The sequence below is a fragment of the Papilio machaon genome, chromosome 14 (genome assembly GCF_912999745.1).
Source record: "Papilio machaon chromosome 14, ilPapMach1.1, whole genome shotgun sequence".
Taxonomy (NCBI): Eukaryota; Metazoa; Arthropoda; class Insecta; order Lepidoptera; family Papilionidae; genus Papilio; species Papilio machaon.
The window spans coordinates 1,181,736-1,202,614 of record NC_059999.1 but is presented as its reverse complement, the minus strand read 5'-3'; the positions used below and the strand labels follow the sequence as shown (position 1 = coordinate 1,202,614).

General features: G+C 34.4%; 1 protein-coding gene across 1 annotated transcript; it reads right to left on the bottom strand.

Annotated features, from left to right (window-relative positions):
- Window positions 1-114: 114 nt before the first annotated feature.
- LOC106711951 (indole-3-acetaldehyde oxidase) lies at window positions 115-19,644 on the bottom strand. Its single transcript, XM_045681117.1, has 22 exons — window positions 19,449-19,644; window positions 11,597-11,669; window positions 10,948-11,117; window positions 10,011-10,171; window positions 9,175-9,316; window positions 8,851-9,015; window positions 8,390-8,447; window positions 7,442-7,665; window positions 7,158-7,260; window positions 6,499-6,626; window positions 5,570-5,854; window positions 5,209-5,364; window positions 4,782-4,904; window positions 4,181-4,453; window positions 3,762-3,982; window positions 3,125-3,308; window positions 2,730-2,925; window positions 1,774-2,358; window positions 1,240-1,421; window positions 761-950; window positions 263-376; window positions 115-185 (listed from the first exon to the last, which is right to left on the bottom strand). The coding sequence occupies exons 2-22, from the start codon at window positions 11,640-11,642 to the stop codon at window positions 115-117; spliced, it is 3,777 nt and encodes a 1,258-aa protein (XP_045537073.1). The 5' UTR covers window positions 11,643-11,669; window positions 19,449-19,644.
- Window positions 19,645-20,879: the final 1,235 nt, after the last annotated feature.

Here is a 20,879-nt window from a genome sequence, read left to right as displayed (position 1 = left end):
TAATTGAAAGTTAAAACGATACTTTGAAAATATAAATCTATTTTAAAACTAGCATTTGTATTAAAAATCTCAATTAATTTCGTAATTATTTTTGTGAAATAACATTAATTGTTATTATTGAAGTTTAAAGCTTTCTATTCTAGGAGCAAGTGCTTTTATTATATTTTCAATGCTGTAAGGTGTATCTGGAAAAAGATAGAAAATCAAAATTATTACCTCCATTAGTCATAAAAAAAAAGAAATTTATTTTTTTATATCTTACCAACATGCAGCCAATCATGATCAATATATCCAAACTCCTTCCTGCCCTCCAGCAGAGCCTCGTGCAGCGCGAAGGTGACAGCTACAGCCAGCACCAACGCAGGCTCACCTGTAGCTGGATACATTATGAAAAACATAGTTTTTATTACAGACACAACAGTTACCTACGAACCCTGATTGAAGACTATCAGTAGTACTAGTGGAAAAAGGGGTAGTCATGAGTAACTTGACTAAATTGGATGATCTGCAGATCAGCTCAATGTTCACATTGTGAAGTAGATCAATGAACCGATTCACAGCTCAGTTCAATTTGTACATTGAATTAGAATTTGCGTTTCATGCTGCGAACTTCAAATCACCAGGCAGCTCTCGGCTCGTCGGCTACAGTACATCGCGATGATCTGTCAATTTTGTTGTTGAGTATTAGCTCAACGGTTCACTTCGACCTGAAGTTTTGAATCGGTTCAAAACTGATTTACAAACTTTTTAAAAGGGTTACCTTTGGAGCGCAGTACTCCAGCATCATTAAGGGAATTCCTTCTGAAGTTGACGCGAAAGTCTATGGGAATGTCGAGTGCGCCGGGCGGCTTGTACGTCCACGTGCCGGCTGTGAGCAGCCGCCCGCACCTCGCGTACTGCAGCCGCTCGCAAGTCCACAGACCTAGGCCCATTACGAACGCCCCTTCGATCTGTCAATATTTGTCAAGGATTAAGCTCCTTCACAGATCTAGGCCCTCACCAGTTGCACTAGAGGATAGCCACCGAGGGGGTCTTCAACCCAGAAGGCAGGGCATCTTAGAAAGATTTCACCCAAATACAAAAAAGAACCATGATGTTCATACCCACAACCTTCAGTCTACCAAGACAGAAGGTCTGGGAATGCCTTGGGTAGACCCAGTAACTAGATATGCTAAGAGAATTAGAGATTTATACGAAAAAGCTAATATTTAAATTATTCCCAAAGTTTCAAAGACTCACCTGCCCAACATCCAAATTAGGGCTAATACTCTGGCCTGTATCTTCCAAGATATCGACCCTCAACACCTGGTGCTGTCCTGTGAGCACATCCAGGCAGACCTCTGTACAGCACACCCCGTACACGTCATAACCGAGGAGGGAGTCCAGCGATGACGTCATTGAACTAGTCTGCAGGTTCACGCCTGGAGACAAAGACCAGTTTGTCTGAAGTAATACCGCTTTATGATTGTTAAGAATACCAAGGTAACTTCTTATCGTAAAAGTTTATAAGTATACTAGCTGTCGCCCGCGACTCTGTCCGCGTGGAATTAAAAAAAACTTAAGTAGCCTATGTTTTCGTCTAGACTATGTTCTACATCTGTGCCAAATTTCATCAACATCTATTGAGCCATTCCGGAGACACCTTCAAACAAACGTACATCCATCCATCCATCTAAACACTTACATTTATTATATTAGGAAGATTAAGTGTTACTTCGTTAGCTCCAAGATGTAATTCATTTAAGACACAATTTAGTATTTCCTAGTACTTACCATTATCATAAGATTTCTTAATTATCTGTTCCCAAGTTGGTTCTTTCATTCCTTTTTTTGCCGGTTCCAATCTCTTCAACAGTTCTTTGCAGGCTTTCAAGGTCGCATAGGATACACATTCACTAGTAATACTACCACTGCTGGCCATTGTGTTAGGAGATACGAAGCTATCAGCTCCTTTCACCTGAACTTTATCTAAAGGTATACCCAAAGCATATGCACATACTTGAGCGACCTTCGTATTTATACCCTGACCCATTTCTATACCACCATGGGATATCAACACAGACCCATCACCATGGTATACTGATATAGTCACTGGAAAGTTTCCAGAATATTCTATCTTAAATGACATGATGGATAACTTCAAAGCACGCTTCTTCCAAGCATTTTTTTCATTATACTCAGCTATTTCCGATCTTCTGTCGTCGTAGTTAGTCTCCATTTTGAATGTAGCTATCATTTCTTTAAGTGATTCGTTCTTTGGCGCTAGATTTGCTATTCTAACGTCTACTGGGTCTTTGCTAGTGAGGTGTGCGATGCGCTCCATTATATGTTCCATAATTGCAGCTGCCTCCGTTGTTGCTGTAATATAAAGAGATGACAAATTATTCCATCATTATCTACTTCAACAAACTTTCCTTCTCAAAACACTTTTCCTTTTTGCATACAGATATCTTTTTTATATCAAGGGGGGAAACGTGCGAGAGGCCTCTTGATTTCGCTGAAATAGCGAAGCGATCGACCATAGACATCTGCAATTTCAGATGTGTTGACTTACTCTAATCGACGGAACAGGGGACGAATAGAAGGAGAATACTTCCCTTTCCTATTCATTCCCTTCTCCGTCAAATCCACTTTCCCTACCTTACATTACTTGCGATGTCGCAGGACCTCAGCAAAGCTAATCATGACCGGTATAAATTGACCTATGTAGTAGTCAATGACCAACTCACCTGGAGCTCTGCACCAAATGTTAGAGGCCTTGTCGGTAAGTACACTGTACCCTGTGATATTAAACCTTTTGCTATCGTACAAGTTGTTCAAGGCGTCTGCTATGTAGTGGGACACGGAGTCGTTGTACGAACAACCGCAGTCAGAGTAATAAGTAATGTTGAGATACTGGATCACACCTGCGTCGTTTACTCCCACCTGGAAATTAATACGTAAAATTATACCTGTAATAGATGATCAGAACAATTTAAAAATCACTTGCCACTATAAAGTAAAGAAGTCTTTATAAAATAGACCTGAGGAAAGAAGAAATGGCGGAAGGAGGCTCTTTAAAATACTTTGCCAGGGTAGAACGGCTGCTGTTCAGATCTCTATACAAAATTTCTGTTTGTTTTACCTCGTACTGAAATATGCAGGCAGATCGTTTGCCGATCGCAAGCATGTTGTGTGTGAGGGGCATCACGAGGTGTGCGGGGCGGCGCAGCAGGTGCGCGGCGAGTGCGCACGCGCATGCCACCAGCGCAGACCGCGAGGCCTTCCCGCCGTACCCCCCACCCAGGCGCGGCACTGACACCTCCACACTGATGATACCACTTACACGTTACAATTTATTTGTAACACAATATGACAAATATATTGTAACATTTAAGAATATGTTACAAACACATTGTACCTGTGTGACAAAGCTTAAAAAAAAGAAATCAAGATATATATATATATATCTATATATATAAAATGAATCTATAGATATCTATATATATATAGATAAAAATGAATTGCTGTTCGTTAGTCTCACTAAAACTCGAGAACGGCTGAACAGATTTATCTTATCTTAGTCTTGAAATGTTCAAGGAGGTCTAGGGAATATTTAAAAGGCGAGAAAAAATTCATACAGCTATTAAGTTTTTTTTTTCATGCGCGCGGACGGAGTCGCGGGCGACAGCTAGTTTATAATAAAATAAAAACATACGCCAAAAACATTACCCTTCTTTTGGTGATTAGAAAGTACCAGGAGAACATAAATGTGTAAGTACCAGTTGAGGGGCAAGTTGAGGGTCCTGGCGACGGCGACGTGCACGAGATCCATCCACTGCGTAGCGCTCCGCAGCGCGAGGCCCCGCTCGGTGGGCGTGGCCGCACAGCTCTGCGTTTCCATTGTGTAGTGATACTGGTCCGGTACGACAAACTCACCTTTCACTACATGTCTGATGTCCTTACCGCGGTCACTCGCTGTTGTTGACACGTCTTTACGTAGCTATTGAAATCATAATTACGTATTACAATGGAAAATGACTCAAAGTTTTTTTTTTGTCAAATTTTGATTCGGATTGAAGAATAACACAAAAGTGATGCGATTTTTCATACAAAATCTATACTATAAGTGGACATTAGCACTATATCTCTGAGTGCACTTCATATTTAACAAGATTTCTTGAAAAAAATATGCACGTACTCTCTTATCCTTATCAGGTGCTACTAGGACATCAGAAATAGTCAGGACTGGATCAGCAATCTTCTTGTACTTGACATGAACCAGCTCAGACGCTTTGACTGCTAGCTTCTGATTACCGGCCACAATCAGGCCGATGGGCTGGCCATAGTAAGACACTCTTTTGGAGGCCAGAATCTCCTCCACCACGTCTTGCCAGGGCACGTCCAGGGGAGTGAAGCTGTTCTTTCCTGGGATATCTTTAGCTGAGAAGAATGCTAACACCCCTGGAACTTTCTGGAAGACAATATTTACCAAATTTAAAGTAAAAATTATTCCGAAAACAGAGTCGACTATAAAGCAAATTTTGCAGTACAATTGTACTCTTTAATTAGAGAACGTGAAAACTAGCGATCACCCGCGACTTTGTCAGCGCCGGATAAAAAAGAGTAGCTTATAATGTGTCCGCATTCATCACCTACTTTGTTATCAAAGTCCCATAAAATCGGCCCAGAAATTATCCAGAAATAACGCAGACTTGCGTACAGACCGATATAAAGTTTTAAAACAGGTGGAAATGTGGTCATATCAAAATAATGAGTGAGCGTAGTAACTCTATTCTTACCAGAGCTTGAGTAGCATCAATAGACTCAATATCAGCAACAGCTTCTGTAGCCAGCACGAAAGCGACATGAACATCTCGCTGTGAGTACCTCATATCACAAGAGTAACGCACCTCGCCCGAACACTGGATAATAAAAAACATAAGAAAACTTCGTAATGCAAATTGAGTTATAGTACCAATCTAGAAATAAACTAGAAATTTAGACCAACGCTGTTCAATAAATTAAAAAATAACAGTAATATTTTCATGAGCACATATCAGTCCTGTATTTGCCGAAACTTTTGAATATCACACTAAAGAAAGCCACCGAGAGGATGTTAATCAAGTCTCAGATAAGGCTGTCATTCCCCTAAAAAGCAAGGTATCTTTTAAAGATTTCTCACCCAGACCCAAAAAAAAAAAAAATTAATAACGTTAATGTACATACTTGTGTTAATGCTTCTAACTTTTGCACAGGTTGATTCAATGGCCAGAGAGATTTATCAGTTTCGAAGATCTGGGTACCACTGGAAACTGGTCGTTTGAGTAAACTGCCTCCTGATTTATATCGTGGATTTACAGATGGAGCTTGTGATAGAATGGCCTGAAAACAACTAAAAAGTGTTAAGTCTGAAAATTATTACTTAGCTTTTACGCTATCAGAAAACTTTGTCAATATTTGATGCCAAATTTTTCAGTCTTCGGGCTTTTAAAACACATAAATTTTCTTCTATTATATTACACGAGTTTAATTAAAATGCTTTAATTAATTTTATTGTTTGTATTATACATATAATATAACATATTACCTTGTAAAATAATCCTAACGCAATTGCCTTCCTGCAATATGCTGATGGTTCTGTTGGAAAATCTTTGGGTACAATTTCTTGGCTCAATTTAGCTAAAGCTTTTTGCAAAGATTCGTCTTTATAAAGGTCCAGTCCTTTCAATATACCTTCTGTTTCTTTAGCTCTTATGAAATCTGGGCTTATATTGCCGAATACGAGACAACATGACGTCACATTAGAAGACTTCAGTTGAAATAAAAAGCCCGCGTTTACAATCGCATGAGCATTTTGCGCGCGCGGCATTATCTGTGATTAAATATTATAATTTATTAAACACTAGCTGTCGCCCGCGACTCCGTCCGCGCGGAATAAAAAATAGAAAACGGCGTAAAAATTATCCTATGTCCGTTTCCTGGTTCTAAGCTACCTGCCCACCAATTTTCAGTCAAATCGATTCAGCCGTTCTTGAGTTATAAATAGTGTAACTAACACGACTTTCTTTTATATATATACTAGCTTTTACCCGCGACTCCGTCCGCGCGGAATGAAAAAAAAAGAAAAGAAAACGGGGTAAAAATTATCCTATGTCCTATTCCTGGTTCTAAGCTACCTGCCCACCAATTTTCAGTCAAATCGATTCAGCCGTTCTTGAGTTATAAATAGTGTAACTAACACGACTTTCTTTTATATATATAGATAGATAAGATAAAAGTAAAGAAAATATTACTTATAAACCTTAAAAAATATAGTTATTATAAATTGCTTTTATATTGTTAAAAAGTGAAAGAAAACAACGTTATGTAGCCTATATGAAAAAAAATTGTGTTGTGTCAATTCAACTCGCACTAGGCCAGCGTGGTCTGAGGCCTATTTAACCCTAACATGGGGTGAATATGCACTAGATTCGAGCCTCTCTATGGGTCTTTAAAAGGTTAAGCAACACTTATTACCTTGTATGTTCTTATAATGTCCGTTGAGGATAGAGGAGGTAATTTGACATCAACTATTAATTTGTTTCGTAGATCCAGTTTGAGAAAGTCCGACATTGATACATCGGTTTTGTGAAGATTATTGTCCACTGAAATATTGGAACGAATTATTAATAATTATAAATATTAAAAATAAATATAGAGACGTTAAATATAAAAGATTTCAAATGAGAATGTGCGTACAATGTCAAAGTATACTAAAGTACAAAAAAAAATGACATAAACATTACCTACTAGCTTTTACCCGCGACTCCGTCTGCGCGGAATAAAAAAAATGCACACAAGATAAAAAAGTACTTATGTCCATCTCCTAGTTCTAAGCTACCTCCCCATCAATTTTCAGATAAATCAGTTCGACCAATCTTGAGTTATAAATAGTGTAACTAACACTACTTTCTTTTATATATATAGATTTTTAAATTAGCATATTTAGGTCTATTCCCAGCAGTGGGCAGATAAAGGCTGTTGATTATGATGATAGGATATTTAAATATTTATAGTAAAACTTTAAAAATATCCGTTTTACTAATTCTAAATATTTTTTTTTTTACTTGAGAGCTATGACGTCATAATATGGCATGGATTCTGGCACATTCTTATTTAAAACGTAATGTCATTACCTATAGTTACCATGGCTTCAACAACTTGTAGCAATAAAAATATGTCGGATGGAAACTCGTGGTGTGCATTTTTTAGTGCCAAATTACCACCGATAGTGCCGATCTGAAATCAACATAAGAACAACTATTTTTTTTACCAAACATACGAGAAACAAATTTTCTATCAGTTCTGTTACTGTCTAAATTATACAAAAAACATTATAAAATAAGGTTTTAAAAAGTAAAACGGTAAAAATCAAACAGGTTTATTGATATTTTATTATATTTCTCAAATACCAACTCACATTTCTAACAGGTATATGAGCGACTAATTCCAAATGTTCATAAAAATGTTCCAAATATTGAAAGTCTTCGTTAATTTTGGCGTGAGCTTTGAATACTCTCATCATTTCTGTTAAGGACATTCCTCCTCCGAGAACAAGGTTCACGGATCTTGTTGTATCTTTTAGACCTTCGATAGAAGATATATCTATATGTACACGGGGCTCTTCTTTTATTGGATATACTCCTACAAGAAATTATAACAAAATTAGCATTACATTTTTAGGGTTCCGTACCTCGAAAGTAAAAAAAAAACGGAACCATTATAGTTGTTGTATTACTTTATTGTCCGTCTGTCTGTCTATCAAGTACCTTTTTCTCATGAATGTGTGAAGCGTGAATTTATTTCAAATACTCAGGTCTACTATCTCTTGGAGATGTAAAAAACAAACTACGAAGCTTACGCAATCAAAAGGTACCGCCATTTGCCAGCCTTTTTTAGCCGACTTCAAAAAGAAGGAGGTTATCAATTCGACTGTTTCTTTTTTTTTATGTGTGTTACCGCGAAACTCCGCCCCTGGTGGTCCGATTTTGATAAAAAATAGTTTAATCGAAAGGAAGTGCTTGCAGATGGGTCCCTTTTTTTTTAAATAACTAGAAGACTAGTAGATTTTTGTTGTCACCATTTCGAAAAAGTTCTAGACATATGGTAGTAAATGTCACACGACAATTATAGAATAGCTGGAATTGATCCTAATACCGTGTTGATTGAATGCCTATACTCTATACACTTGATCATTAAGCTATTGGCACCTTTACATAAGTATATATGTACTTTTAAGTCAATAATATTGTCAATGTCTTCAAATGTTACATCGGAATATTTTAAAGTTCCAAAATTATTATTTTTATCTAGAAAATAAACTTTTACATCAGAATTAAGACAAATACAAAGTTTTTGGCTAACTTACCTTTACCAGTATTGCCTGCGACCAGACGGTAGCTATCGACGCCTTCCTTTTCCAGAATCTAAACATGCAAATAAAAAGAGATAATTTTTAAGAAAATCAAGCTACGATAAAAGTAAATTTTGTTTTTGCAGTATTAAATTAATTGGTTAATTTCAAGATTTTTTAATAAGCTATCGTTATATTTATCATTTGTTTTTTTTTTACATATTATGGAGGTGGAAAACGAGCAAGCGGCCAACTGAATTCGCCGAAATAAAGCAACCGTTGCCCATAGCAACAATTACAAGCAATTCCAAATGCGTTGCCTACCCTCTATCGACGGAGGAGGAGACGCATGGAAGATCGTTCCCCTTGCTATGCGTTATTTTCTCCATCAAGTCCACTTCCCCTTCCCAGTATACTGTACAATTTTGTTTAAAACTCATGTCAATTCCATATTTTCTTCATCTCTTCAAACTTACCTTAAATACATCTTGCAATGTAAACGCTTTATACCAACGATTAGGTTTCGAACCTTGCAGTTGTAATTCCTTTGCTTTCTCAATAACACACCATTCCTCGTCTAACAAATTGCAATCATTTTGAGAAGTTTTTAGACATTTCATTTGATCTAGGTCTTCCAAGTCCTTAAAATAGATTATTTGGTTAGTCGATTTTATTTTTTTGCCTTTTTGCAACAAAATTGCACGAATATAATGATATTTTAGTTGTTCGATATAAAATGAGTGGGATAGCAATGTTTTTGTCAGTTTCTGCAATTGAAACTCACACCAAGTAATACTCACTTTTATTTGAGGATCTGTATCGTTGGCGAAACTTTTAAACGAATCCAGAATAGGTCTGTAACCAGTACATCGACAAATATTGCTACCCAATGACCGCTCTATTTCTTGTGTTGTCAACTTCTTACTTGAATCTTTGCATAAACTGAAAGAAGATTTATAGTGTACTATCTGTCGCCCGCAACTCCATCAGGGCGGAAATAAAAAAAAGTTAAAAAGTATCCTACGCGTTCTTCCAGACCATATTCTACATCTATGCTAAATTACATCAACATCCGTTGAGCCGTTCCGGAGATACCTTCAAACAAACATCCATCCATCTATCCATCCATCCATCTAAACTTTCACATTTATAATATTATTAGTAATACTACTTGAAATAATTAGAACGTCTCACATTATTCCTCTATTATCGTTTATCTCCAGGGCTATCAGTTCAAATCAACACTAGCAGAAAAAAACAAGACCGTGGAGCTAGTCAATGTTATCAGACTAGTTTGTTCCAGTCGCTTCCGCGCCACCTGTCTCTCTTTTACCACTCGACCCCTCTGCTCAGCCCCTGCTCGTCTCGTGCATGCGCATCTCTGTATTATGTTGTATTATTATGCTATATTTTTGAATACATCACCCCGCATCGCTTCTCGCACCGTCCTACTCGTAGATACTTAGACTAGACTTAACTTGGACAGTAACCCTTGACACTCACCAAATATGTTTTTGACGAAGACATTGCTGGATAATCCGTAATTCCAAAATTGCACATGCTATAGTAGTTCTAATAAAGTAGGTGACAGCCCTAGTAAAGTCGTTTTTTTATTACTGACAAGTTAATTATTTACCTGTACATATTCATTATCAAGCCCGGCGTGCAGTACCCGCATTGTGTACCATTGAACATCGCCAGACGGCTCTGCAGAGGGTGGTACCCAACTCTCTGGTTCCCCAGTCCTTCTATTGTTGTTATCTCCCACGTATGACATGATAAGATGTGTACTAAACACTGTTAATTGATAAATATTTTTAATAAAAAAAAAGACAGACGAATTGATAACCTCCTTTTTGAACTCAGCTCTTTTATTTTAAATTCACCAACAATTTATAGGATTATAGTAATACTACTGGCTTGTAATACTATTGGTTATTGTATTATATGTATATCTATTGGTTATTGTATTATCTGTGGTTATGAGGATGTCCACACTTGTTTAGTTTGCTATAGTAGGGGAGGCGAAGCGGAGATTTTTGGATTTATACATCAGTGGCGGTTAAACACAAGGGAGGACAACCTTGCACCCAATTAAATACCATTACACATTGAACTCACTATACAGAGCAGCGTTTTTTAGGCAGTCGGTCAGATAACTTATTAAACAAGACGAGTTTGTTACATTCAGAAACGTCTACATTACGCTGATAATTTTATTTAAAGTCAATGTTTTATTGATGAAGCTCTGCACATAATGTGTTGTTACGGAAATAATTATTTTATATATAAGGTCCTATGTATAAGGGCCAAAGTAACATAATGATAATTTTTACTTTAGCGTTAAAAGCTACCTATTAGTTTAGTTAACAACATGCACTAAACACAACACATTTACAGGTGTAAATGTAATTTTTTGCTGAAGTAAAAGGGCCTATTCGGCATATTTCCTTATATGGTTGAAACTTTGAGAGCCTCTCCTGTAAAGTTGTCAATTTGAACATCGGCCCTTATTCGTAGGAACCATCGAAAGACAGACTAATTTTCACACACTAACTTGGTTATGCACTTACAGAGTTAACAGCAAACACGTCCTTGCCCTTAGTGACCGGATTGTACTGTGCCACGGAGACGACGCACGCGCCACAACCTCCCTCGTTACACATAGACTTCGTACCAAACAGACCCAGGGTATTCCGAAGGTAGTCGTTTAGAGACATCGATTCATCCACGTCAGATCCATCTGGAATAGTTAAATCATTAGGGGATGTAGGGGAGACTGGGTACAGTTGTGACAATTTTCGTTTGTTCGACATTAATTCTGTTATTCTGACCAAATAATACATAATCCCCGTAAGTAAGCACAAAGGAATCAGACTCTGTGATCTAAGTTCACTTAAATTACGTTTAATTTTCCAATTTATTTGTTTTTTTTTTAATTTATTCGTCAAAGGTATTTTTATAATATTCTTTGTTGTCAATTGATTGGTACACAGCTTGTTGTCGGCATGACTGTTGCTCAACCACTTACCTAAATGCTCACAATGCGGAACATGAGACAGCTAAGATAAATCTAACCGTGAGCTTCTACTGCCCACACATTGAAATCTTAAGATAGTACTCCACTGTAGCACTTGCATTACAATAATTTAACTTTGATATTCAAAATATTGTAATTATTTTTTTAGATTCCGAATTTGAAATTAAATAAAAAATACTTACTCGATGTATATCGCTGGCCATTTACGGAGAAATAAATTTTATCCATCGCGTATGTTGTCAAATAAATCAATGCCTTAAAAATAAATAAAATATATGAGTCAATAAATAATTAAAACGATAACTTAAAAAGTTGATATAACGAAAATCTATTTAATACATTAATGAACTAAAAATAATAATATAATATCCCTCGTCAACACAATGTTTGTTTTTTTTTTACTTTAATAAATTTTCCAACGTTATATAGCAGAGAATCATAAACCGTAACAACTTGTATTTCTGAATTACAACTCTATTTGTAAGTCTTTAAAGATCTTATTTAAACAACAAATAATTATAATTAATAAACCATCAGTTAATACAAGAGGTAAATGTAAGATAATTTGAAGTCCTCAGATAATAATTTACTTCGTAATAATTACGACGCACAAGGTCGTTGTAAATTGCACGAAGGAATAGACATTGAATGGCTGAAAAACACAAACCTAAGCCTAATATTACTTTTATCAGGTTTTAGACAATTATTTTGAACACTATTAAATATAACCGTTCGTTTCCACAGTCGTATCACTATATGTATATTATATAGTATATAACATAAATGAAGTATTTAGTATTAATTTATACAAGTTAATACTACAAGTATGTTAAAAATTGACATATTTAGATAAAGATTATTGACGTTCTTCGATAAAAGATACAGATAAAAAGCACACATTTGTACAATTTCATTGAGTTGTTAACTGCGACAATCAAAGATTTCAATTGTGAGAGATAGTAATCTTTTTGTTTGAATATTCCCTCTCGCATTAGTTTTCCTGCTATCCCGCAGTGGCGCTAGTATATATTGGGTGTAAAATTTAAATAACAATATTAAACCGATTCTACAGTTTCTTCTAAAATTTCAATGTTTAATTTTATAAAATATTTACTAAAAAGCATTCTTTCCCATTCTACATATTCTTTCACATTTCTATAACGTTTTTAATTTCACACAAAATTACATTTCCGAACAATAGGTGTTAGTGTAATGGCGGCCATGTTTGGCTTTGGAAAGTGACGTTTGTATGTTTACAATTTACAAGATTTTAGGCGTTCGTTTTGAATGCGATAGTAATACTGTTGTTATTGATACCGGTAAAGTTGATAAGTTAAACATTAATGCAAAATTATATGTAATTCTTATGCTTTGTAATGTTTACAATGGTAATTACGATATAGTTGTATGTAGTAGTTTCAGTAATCATCCAATTCATGAAAGATTTCGGTCTAGGACGCTGGTCAAGTTACAATGCAGGATCAACAACAACAAACAAAAGCGCGAAAACGAGTACCTAATTTTACAGCCGATGAAAAAGCCTTATTGGCCCATTTGGTAAAAAGACGTCCAATTGTTCAAACTAAATTTACTGATGCTAAAACGGTGAGCAAAAAACAGGCGGCTTGGCATTTAATTACCCAAGAATTTAACAGCAATGCCAATGTACATAAGGTATTATTTTCTGTAACTACGCGTTTTCACTGCCGAAACATCATAGAAAAACATGTTGTTCAGTCATTTTTTCTTAACAATATAACTGTTTATGGCCAATGTTTCTGCAATGGAAACCTAGTATAATATGTACTAGTGTAATTGATTTATTTTCTTACATACATCTTCACTTTGTTAACTGCAGCGTGAAACCCTAACATTAAAAAGGGCATGGGAGAATATGAAGGCATTTACACGCAAAGAACGAGCCAATTTACTACAAACTGGAGTCCATCCTTCATCTCCATTACAACATGAAGCCTTATTAAATATGAGTGATGAGGTAACAATTAATTAATATAATTGATTTCTACAGTCAAACCTGTATAAGCGATAAACTTATATAAGCAAGAGCCATTGTCTGGTCTTGAAGGACAACTACCCTAAGTGAAAATCTTCGGTTCGGAAGAATATACCCAAGAAAAATACTGTAGTCCCTCAGACTCTCGCTTATCCAGGTTTGACTTTATTTAGTTACTACAAATTACAAGAGTAGTTACTATTGTTTTCCCTGTAGAGGAATACACCCATGTTATATCTGCAACTTGTTCAAATCCTTCTTTGATTTACTTTACATAAATAGCTAATAATATTTCTTTAATTTCCTAGGACTCTTCCATGATGTTACCTGAACTAGAGAATGATTTTGATAGTGACAGTGCAATATTAGACTCAGTAGACCCAAATAGTCCAGAACCGGAACCTCCCCGTGTTATGGATCCTATAAGTATGTATTTATGATTATATACATAATATGCTCATGTTATGTTTGTCTCAAATAACACTTTGCACTATGTAAGTAATGTGTTTATGTACAGTCCTGACAGATTACCTTTATAAGCGAGAAAAATTTCTCTTGGACACTTGGACTCTCGCTTATCCAGGTTTGAATGTATACAGATTATATTGTGACTTACTGTAGCTTGAATGCCTGAACTGATTTTCATGAATTATGTGTTATCTATATATATAAAAGAAAGTCGTGTTAGTTACACTATTTATAACTCAAGAACGGTTGAATCGATTTGACTGAAAATTGGTGGGCAGATAGCTTAGAACCAGGAAAAGGACATAGGATAAGTTTTACCCTGTTTTCTATTTTTTATTCCGCGCGGACGAAGTCGTGGGTAAAAGCTAGTTTAATTTATATTCTTCCCCTTAGTGTCACACAGTTAATAACTTTTTTTGTTTTTTTTTTTTTAATAATAGATAGTGTTTCCTTTTTTAGAAGTTGAGGTGTGTATGGAACCGGAACCTATTGAAAATGATATAAGTACACAAAGAGAAGACACAGATACTATTCCTGGGCCATCTCAAGATTGTAACGGTACTAAAAATACTAATACTAGTACTTATGTTTGACTGTATCTAGTATAAATTTGAATTAACTGAATCTTAGCTTCCATGCGAATGCCATAGAAACAGTTCATCATCAGCTCATCATACATCCCTACTGAGGGACTCGAAGCCTACCCTAAGTTAGGTGTGACTAGATCATAGTCAACAACGCTGGCCAAGTGCGGGTTGACTTCACATCATTGAACTTCTCAGATATGTGCAGCATCACGATGTTTTCCTTCACCGTAAGAACGTCGGAACAGGAGAAATAATATCAATTCGCTAGTAACGCTAGCAAAAAGTTTTTTTTTTAACTAAATATATTTTTTAAGACACATTCTTTAATGTACTCGGAACATTATATCCTAAAGTTTCATTGATTTCAGATCATATTGATAAAGGATATTCCCGGACACCTTATGTCAATCAAAGTTACAGACCGTTAGACTACATGCGTAGAGAAAGTATACTAAGAGTTAGACATTTAGAACGTAAGAAGAAATTGGAAATGGAATTATTAAAAGTACAGGTAAGTTTAAATTTAATAATTTTTTTTACAGCATTTAAATAGTTTTATTACTCGGCTGACTCAAAGGGTACTTTTTTCATGTTTATGGTCATGTTTGTGGCTTTGTAAGTCTAAGCAACTGAACCAATATTAATTGTGGTGTCATTCGATTGTTATTCTTCCTTTGAGTGTCATTGGGGTATCATCAGTGGAGATTTTTTGTGTGGCACACTTTTGGAACGAAGTTCCTTATCGCGCGTTGTGAAAGGGGGCTAGACGGATAAAATTTTTACGAAAAGTTGTCACGACATTTTTTGCTATAGTAAGTATGTTAACGACGAACGAGCGCTACTTCACCATGGCAACGACGTGACAATATTTAACGAAAAGTCATAGAAATAAAATGTACTTCTTGTGAAGACTTAAGTTTTTTATTCATAGAATAAACATTGGTTCCTTCACTAATTCATAGAAAGGAACTTCCTTCCATCCAGGTGTCCCAACACACCTCTCAAGTTTTTTTAATTCTCGAAAGTTGTAACTACATATTTTTTTACCTTTAATTATTTCTGCACTATTAATAAAATACAAAAAAAAAATTGTAAAGGAATTATCTTTTTTAAAATTCATTAATTTCTTTTAGTTTTTATAGCAATTCTTTGATATTTTTTTTAAATTCCTCTCACAAAAATGCCAATTATATGACAAAATACAAAACTATTACAATCAAACTTGGATATGATGTTTCCAAGAGACCGTATAAATGTCTCGCTCATAAAGGTTCTCTTACCTGTATTTCTCGCTTATGGAGGTGTAACAATGACTCGCTTAGAAGTTGCTTTAAAATCTTATTAACAAATTTAGATATTTATGTATATTCTCTTACAGCTAGAAACGGAACAAATTAAACAAAGGACCGCATTATTAGAGGAAGAAATGGCCCAAGTTAAACTTTTACAATTAAAGAAAAGTTTAGAACAACATAATAGTTACTAATTTATATTATTTTTTAAATTTATGTAATAAATACTCCTTTAATAAAATAAGTAAAGATGCTATTTTATGATTAAAAATAAGTGAAATATTTATTATTGATAATATGCATTTAATTTTTAGAAACATAACTTCTGTAGGATAATTGATTTTACAAATATATTTTAATTAAATAAAAAATGTGTATTTAATTTGTTTTATCTTGCTACAAAATCATTACTAGTTGATTTTTCTCTAGTACTTTTTATTATTTCGTCTTTTTTTTTCAATTAAAAAATGTTTTATTATGTCGTCCTAAATTGAAAGTGCCAAGTTATGTACTAATAATGCTATAATATATAGTGTTGGTCTAAAAAAATCAGAAGATTTTTTTTTCATTTTTCCTTGTTTTTATACATTTTTTATATTTTACCTGTGGTAATGAAATTTTTGTTGAAAAAAATTATATTAAAATTTCTAAACGCATATCCAATGTGTTTTAATAACCCCTTGTTACATGTTAATGTCAAATATAAAAACTTTGTACTCCTTTTTAAGGAAATTACGTGAACGGATGAACGCGAAATTTGACAGTTATAGGTTATATTAAAAAAATAATCTATCTATCTATATATATAAAAGAAAGTCGTGTTAGTTACACTATTTGTAACTCAAGAACGGCTGAATCGATTTGACTGAAAATTGGTGGGCAGGTAGCTTAGAACCAGGAAACGGACATAGGATAATTTTTACCCCGTTTTCTATTTTTTATTCCGCGCGGACGGAGTCGCGGGTAAAAGCTAGTTATTCATAAAAAAAGCGATTAGTAGTTTTTTTAATTGACTACATGGGTTAAATGGCGTTTTAGTTCTTACTGCTTTGGTATAATTATTTTTATATATGTTGACAGCCCAAGGTCATGCGCGCTGCGCAGTGTCCTGTCCTTCCCCCCGCATCCCGCTACCTAATAATTGTGTTTGAATATAAATTGACTCCCGCGAAGTTAACAGCCACCTATCGGAAACTTATCTGTTTTTTATGATAATTTGCCACGTAAGATAAACTCTTCGTAGTTTGTTTTTTAACTTTGGTAGCTGTTTTTTATACCTAATTTTGTATTCGTATCTCATACGAAGCCCTGTCTTTTCTGATTGCCACTACATTTTGTAAGAATATAGATCAAATAAATCAATAATTAAATAATTTATGTGTATTATTTGGCTTAGCATACCATGATAGTTTAACGTCAAAACCATTTTATTTTTTACGAAGTAAGTAATGTAATGTAAATGTAAGTATTTCGGAAAAGAACAACAATTTTATACAAGCGACTAATGGCACTCAACAATTATCAGTCGCAATTGTGATATGAAGTATCATTTCCACTGGCGATGCTGCGACTCACAAAAATAGCAGTCGCTTAGTGGAAAAACGGCTTTTCTTCCAGAATAAATATCAAAATGATCAAAAAAATCTCTGTGCGATGAAAAAACAATAACAAACAAGAACCATATCGACCTTGATCTTCAACCTTGATGAACTAGTTTACTTTAATAAAAATGTTGATTTATTTACATATTTGATTGTTAAACTACCTACCTACTTTAAAACTTTATATACGCATATGGCGATTACCAAATATCTTATTAATTTTATAAAGTTTCAAAGTTTGAACTTTCATTCAAGTTCTTACAATTTTAGTCTTCTTACCCACCCTTTTCGTACAAGGAATGGTTGAGAAGGGGAGGTGAATTCGACGGGGGTGACGCATAGATCCCAATATCCTTCTGTACGTCCCCTCCTCTGGTAATTAAAGGTAGGCAACGCAATTGCTATTGTCAATGTCTACAGGCAGCGGTCGCTTTGTTATTTACTCGAATTCAGGTGGTCACTTGTTCGTTTGCCACCTTCAAATACAAAAAAAAAACTTTATTACTCTCTATGGCACAAACATAGATGTAGTTATATTTTACCGAGTTCCTGAATGTACAGTTACTAAGATAATATACGTGACAAATATTTCAAAAAACTTTTCTTGCTGATTATACTTCCTATATATAATTGTTTAGTTTGACATAGAGTTATGAACATTACTACAAGGTTGTGTTATAACCATCGACTGTCGAAACCCACTTGCGCAAACATTTTCATCCCTATTTAATCTCTTTGGAAAGAAGAGCCAACTATATGTTTTATACATGTGTTTAAGCTGTGGAAACTCAGCTTTGCATAAACATTTATGGTGCTAGAACATATTCAGGAAGAACACATAGAATCCAGTTAACACTGTAATATGCTAGCAAATACCGTTAGATAACGGTTTATTATGTTGCTTTAGACATACAGATAGGGCTTGTATGCTTTGTATTAAATCTTTAAGGTAACCCGATTTAAAAAAAAAATAACGACAAAAGACTAAAGAAAACCAACGTTGTTGGTGATTCCTGAAAAAAGAAACAAAACGTAACATAATAAACAATTTTTTTTTATCTTTTGTTTTACTTTGAAATTTTGACACAAGGGACCAAAGTTCCTTGATCGTTTTCTTGAATGGAGGATTTCAAACATTCTGCCACATATTTAATAATTCTATACAACCTTAATGTCGAATATTATGGTGCTTTTTTGGCAACTCAAAGGACCTTTAGTGACTATTCTCGCAATGAAGGGGCCCCCAACGGGCTCGAAACTAGTCGGTATCATTGATTGATACGTGAGTAGCCATTTTTGCTTTTAGTTAATAATGCCATTTTGTGTTATTATTTTATCATTTGTTTATTGCTATTTGCAATCTGTTTCAATTCCGAGAGTGTCAACGGAAGATCATCATTGAGGTGCGAAGTGTTGACATACAATCGCGGTCGATCACCGACTTCCAACAAGTAAAATTATCTCTCAATGACATTTGATAATAGAAACAAAATTTAATATACCAACAACACCCAACGTGAAATAATATTCTAGAAACAGTAATAACAACATAGCTATCTTTGTTTTACCAAAGATAATTAAAGAGTAAACATGTTTTATACATGTATTCCAATAGTAAAAACTTCCCACTTAAAAATCAGTCCATCTGTTTAGAGGTCACAATGGAATAGAAAATACACGCATGCATCATTAACAATAACATCTTGTCTTTCCTCTCATCTATTAAAAAAAAAAAAGTTGTTGTTCCCCCAGCGGACACCCAATTTTCTATAATTTTTTCTAAAAATAATAACACTATCTTAATTGTGTAAAAAAAATGTTCCGATTTATTCAGAGTTAACCGTCAATTCTTACATTAACTTTTAATGAATTAAAATGTAAATGTAAAAACTTAAAAACTGTTTACATTTAAGATTAATTCATATTCATAAAAAATATTCCACAATTAGGAATGATAATTATCATTGAAATGAATAAAAAACGTATTTATACGCTGTTGATGTAGTAAATTGGGCACCAAATTAATAAACGAAATGATTTTTTACATAAATTAATAAACAATACCTACTTACCTATGTATTTCAAAACCAAAAAAATAAAATAAACGGACACTTTATTTATATTATAACGTTAAAAACAACTTTTGTAACTGTCTAAAATCGACTAAAACATTGTAAATAACTTGTTTTTATTTCGTTTCGGTCAATGACCATAGATTTTCAAAACTCGATAATTTTATCGCAACGTACTTCGTTGTCGTTTGTGGTCACTGAATTGAATGGAGCTGTGGGCTGTGGCTGTGGTGTTGTACCATGTAGATTAAAATTACTGGTCACTGTTAATGTTGCCATAATCTTATCACTATTCTCCTCGATACACCCGCAGAAAAGTAAAAACAAATTAGGTAGAAGCTTTCTTTTTGAGTTGAACTTAAACTTTTTTATACAAGACATTATTGAATAAAGTAATACTGGAAACTTTCATTAAACACAATGCAAGATTTGGTTGTAAGTTTAAATTATTTAATAACTTCCCATTGCCCATGTCTACGTCCGTGTAGAATAAAAAAATAATTGAGTAGCCTATGTACTAATTCTAGGACGTAATTTACCTCTGTTCCAAATTCACCTGTTCCGTAGTTACATGGAAACAAATCCAAACCTATCTACTTATCCATTCAATTTTTCTCAATTATGGTGTTCTTAAGAGTTTAAATAATATGTCGGTGAACTGTTTTTCTTAAAATTGTGGATATTTTTTATAATGGTAACACTGTAACTGGTCTCGTACTTGAGGTCATTAGCTTTTAAGATATAAGACAAACAGATTGACAATAATGTTTTGAACGCTAATAAAATTTAGATTCGAAAGTTGTGTGTAATTTAAAAGGGCAAGTCCCATTTAAATTACGACGACGATTTTCGATTCGACGCACGTGGACATATATACATACGCGGGCGACAGCCGCGAGGAATTTAAAAAAAACGTAATAAGTAGCCTCTATGTTCTACATCTGTGCCAAATTTCATCAAGATCCATTGAGCCGTTCCTGAGATACCTTCAAACAAATATCCATCTAAACATTCGCATTTATAATATTAGTAAGATTTTATTTTATGTTATTCCCAAGGTGGGTTGGCGATAGGCCAAATCTTTAAGGTTTATAAAACTTTGTGCATCGAACCCACGTGAGTGAGATAAGGCCCGAAAGATGAATTTATAAGTTGACTTCTTAAATTATTTTATCATAAAAAAAGTTTCGTTACTTTCTGTTTTTCTTCTCTGTCCATTAAAGTTCACTGCAACTTCATTGGTTTATTACGATCACTAATACTATGTCAACTGTTTTGCTTTTAATAACCTCAAATATGGCTCCCTTATTTTCTATATCATCAAAAGGTATACAATGTCACATAAGTTTGGAGAAATGTTTAGAAACCTTTGTAAGAATTATAACAATTTAACTATAGTTTAAACAAAGCCACATAACACTTGATACATTG

Excerpts from the sequence above, each read along its gene's own strand:
- LOC106711951 (XM_045681117.1), bottom strand. The coding sequence starts at position 11,642 with ATGGATAAAATTTATTTCTCCGTAAATGGCCAGCGATATACATCGA. Across the intron at positions 11,118-11,596 it reads TGGCCAGCGATATACATCGA|ATGGATCTGACGTGGATGAA; the intron begins GTAAGTATTTTT and ends TAACTATTCCAG. Across the intron at positions 4,454-4,781 it reads TTGATGCTACTCAAGCTCTG|AAAGTTCCAGGGGTGTTAGC; the intron begins GTAAGAATAGAG and ends ATTGTCTTCCAG.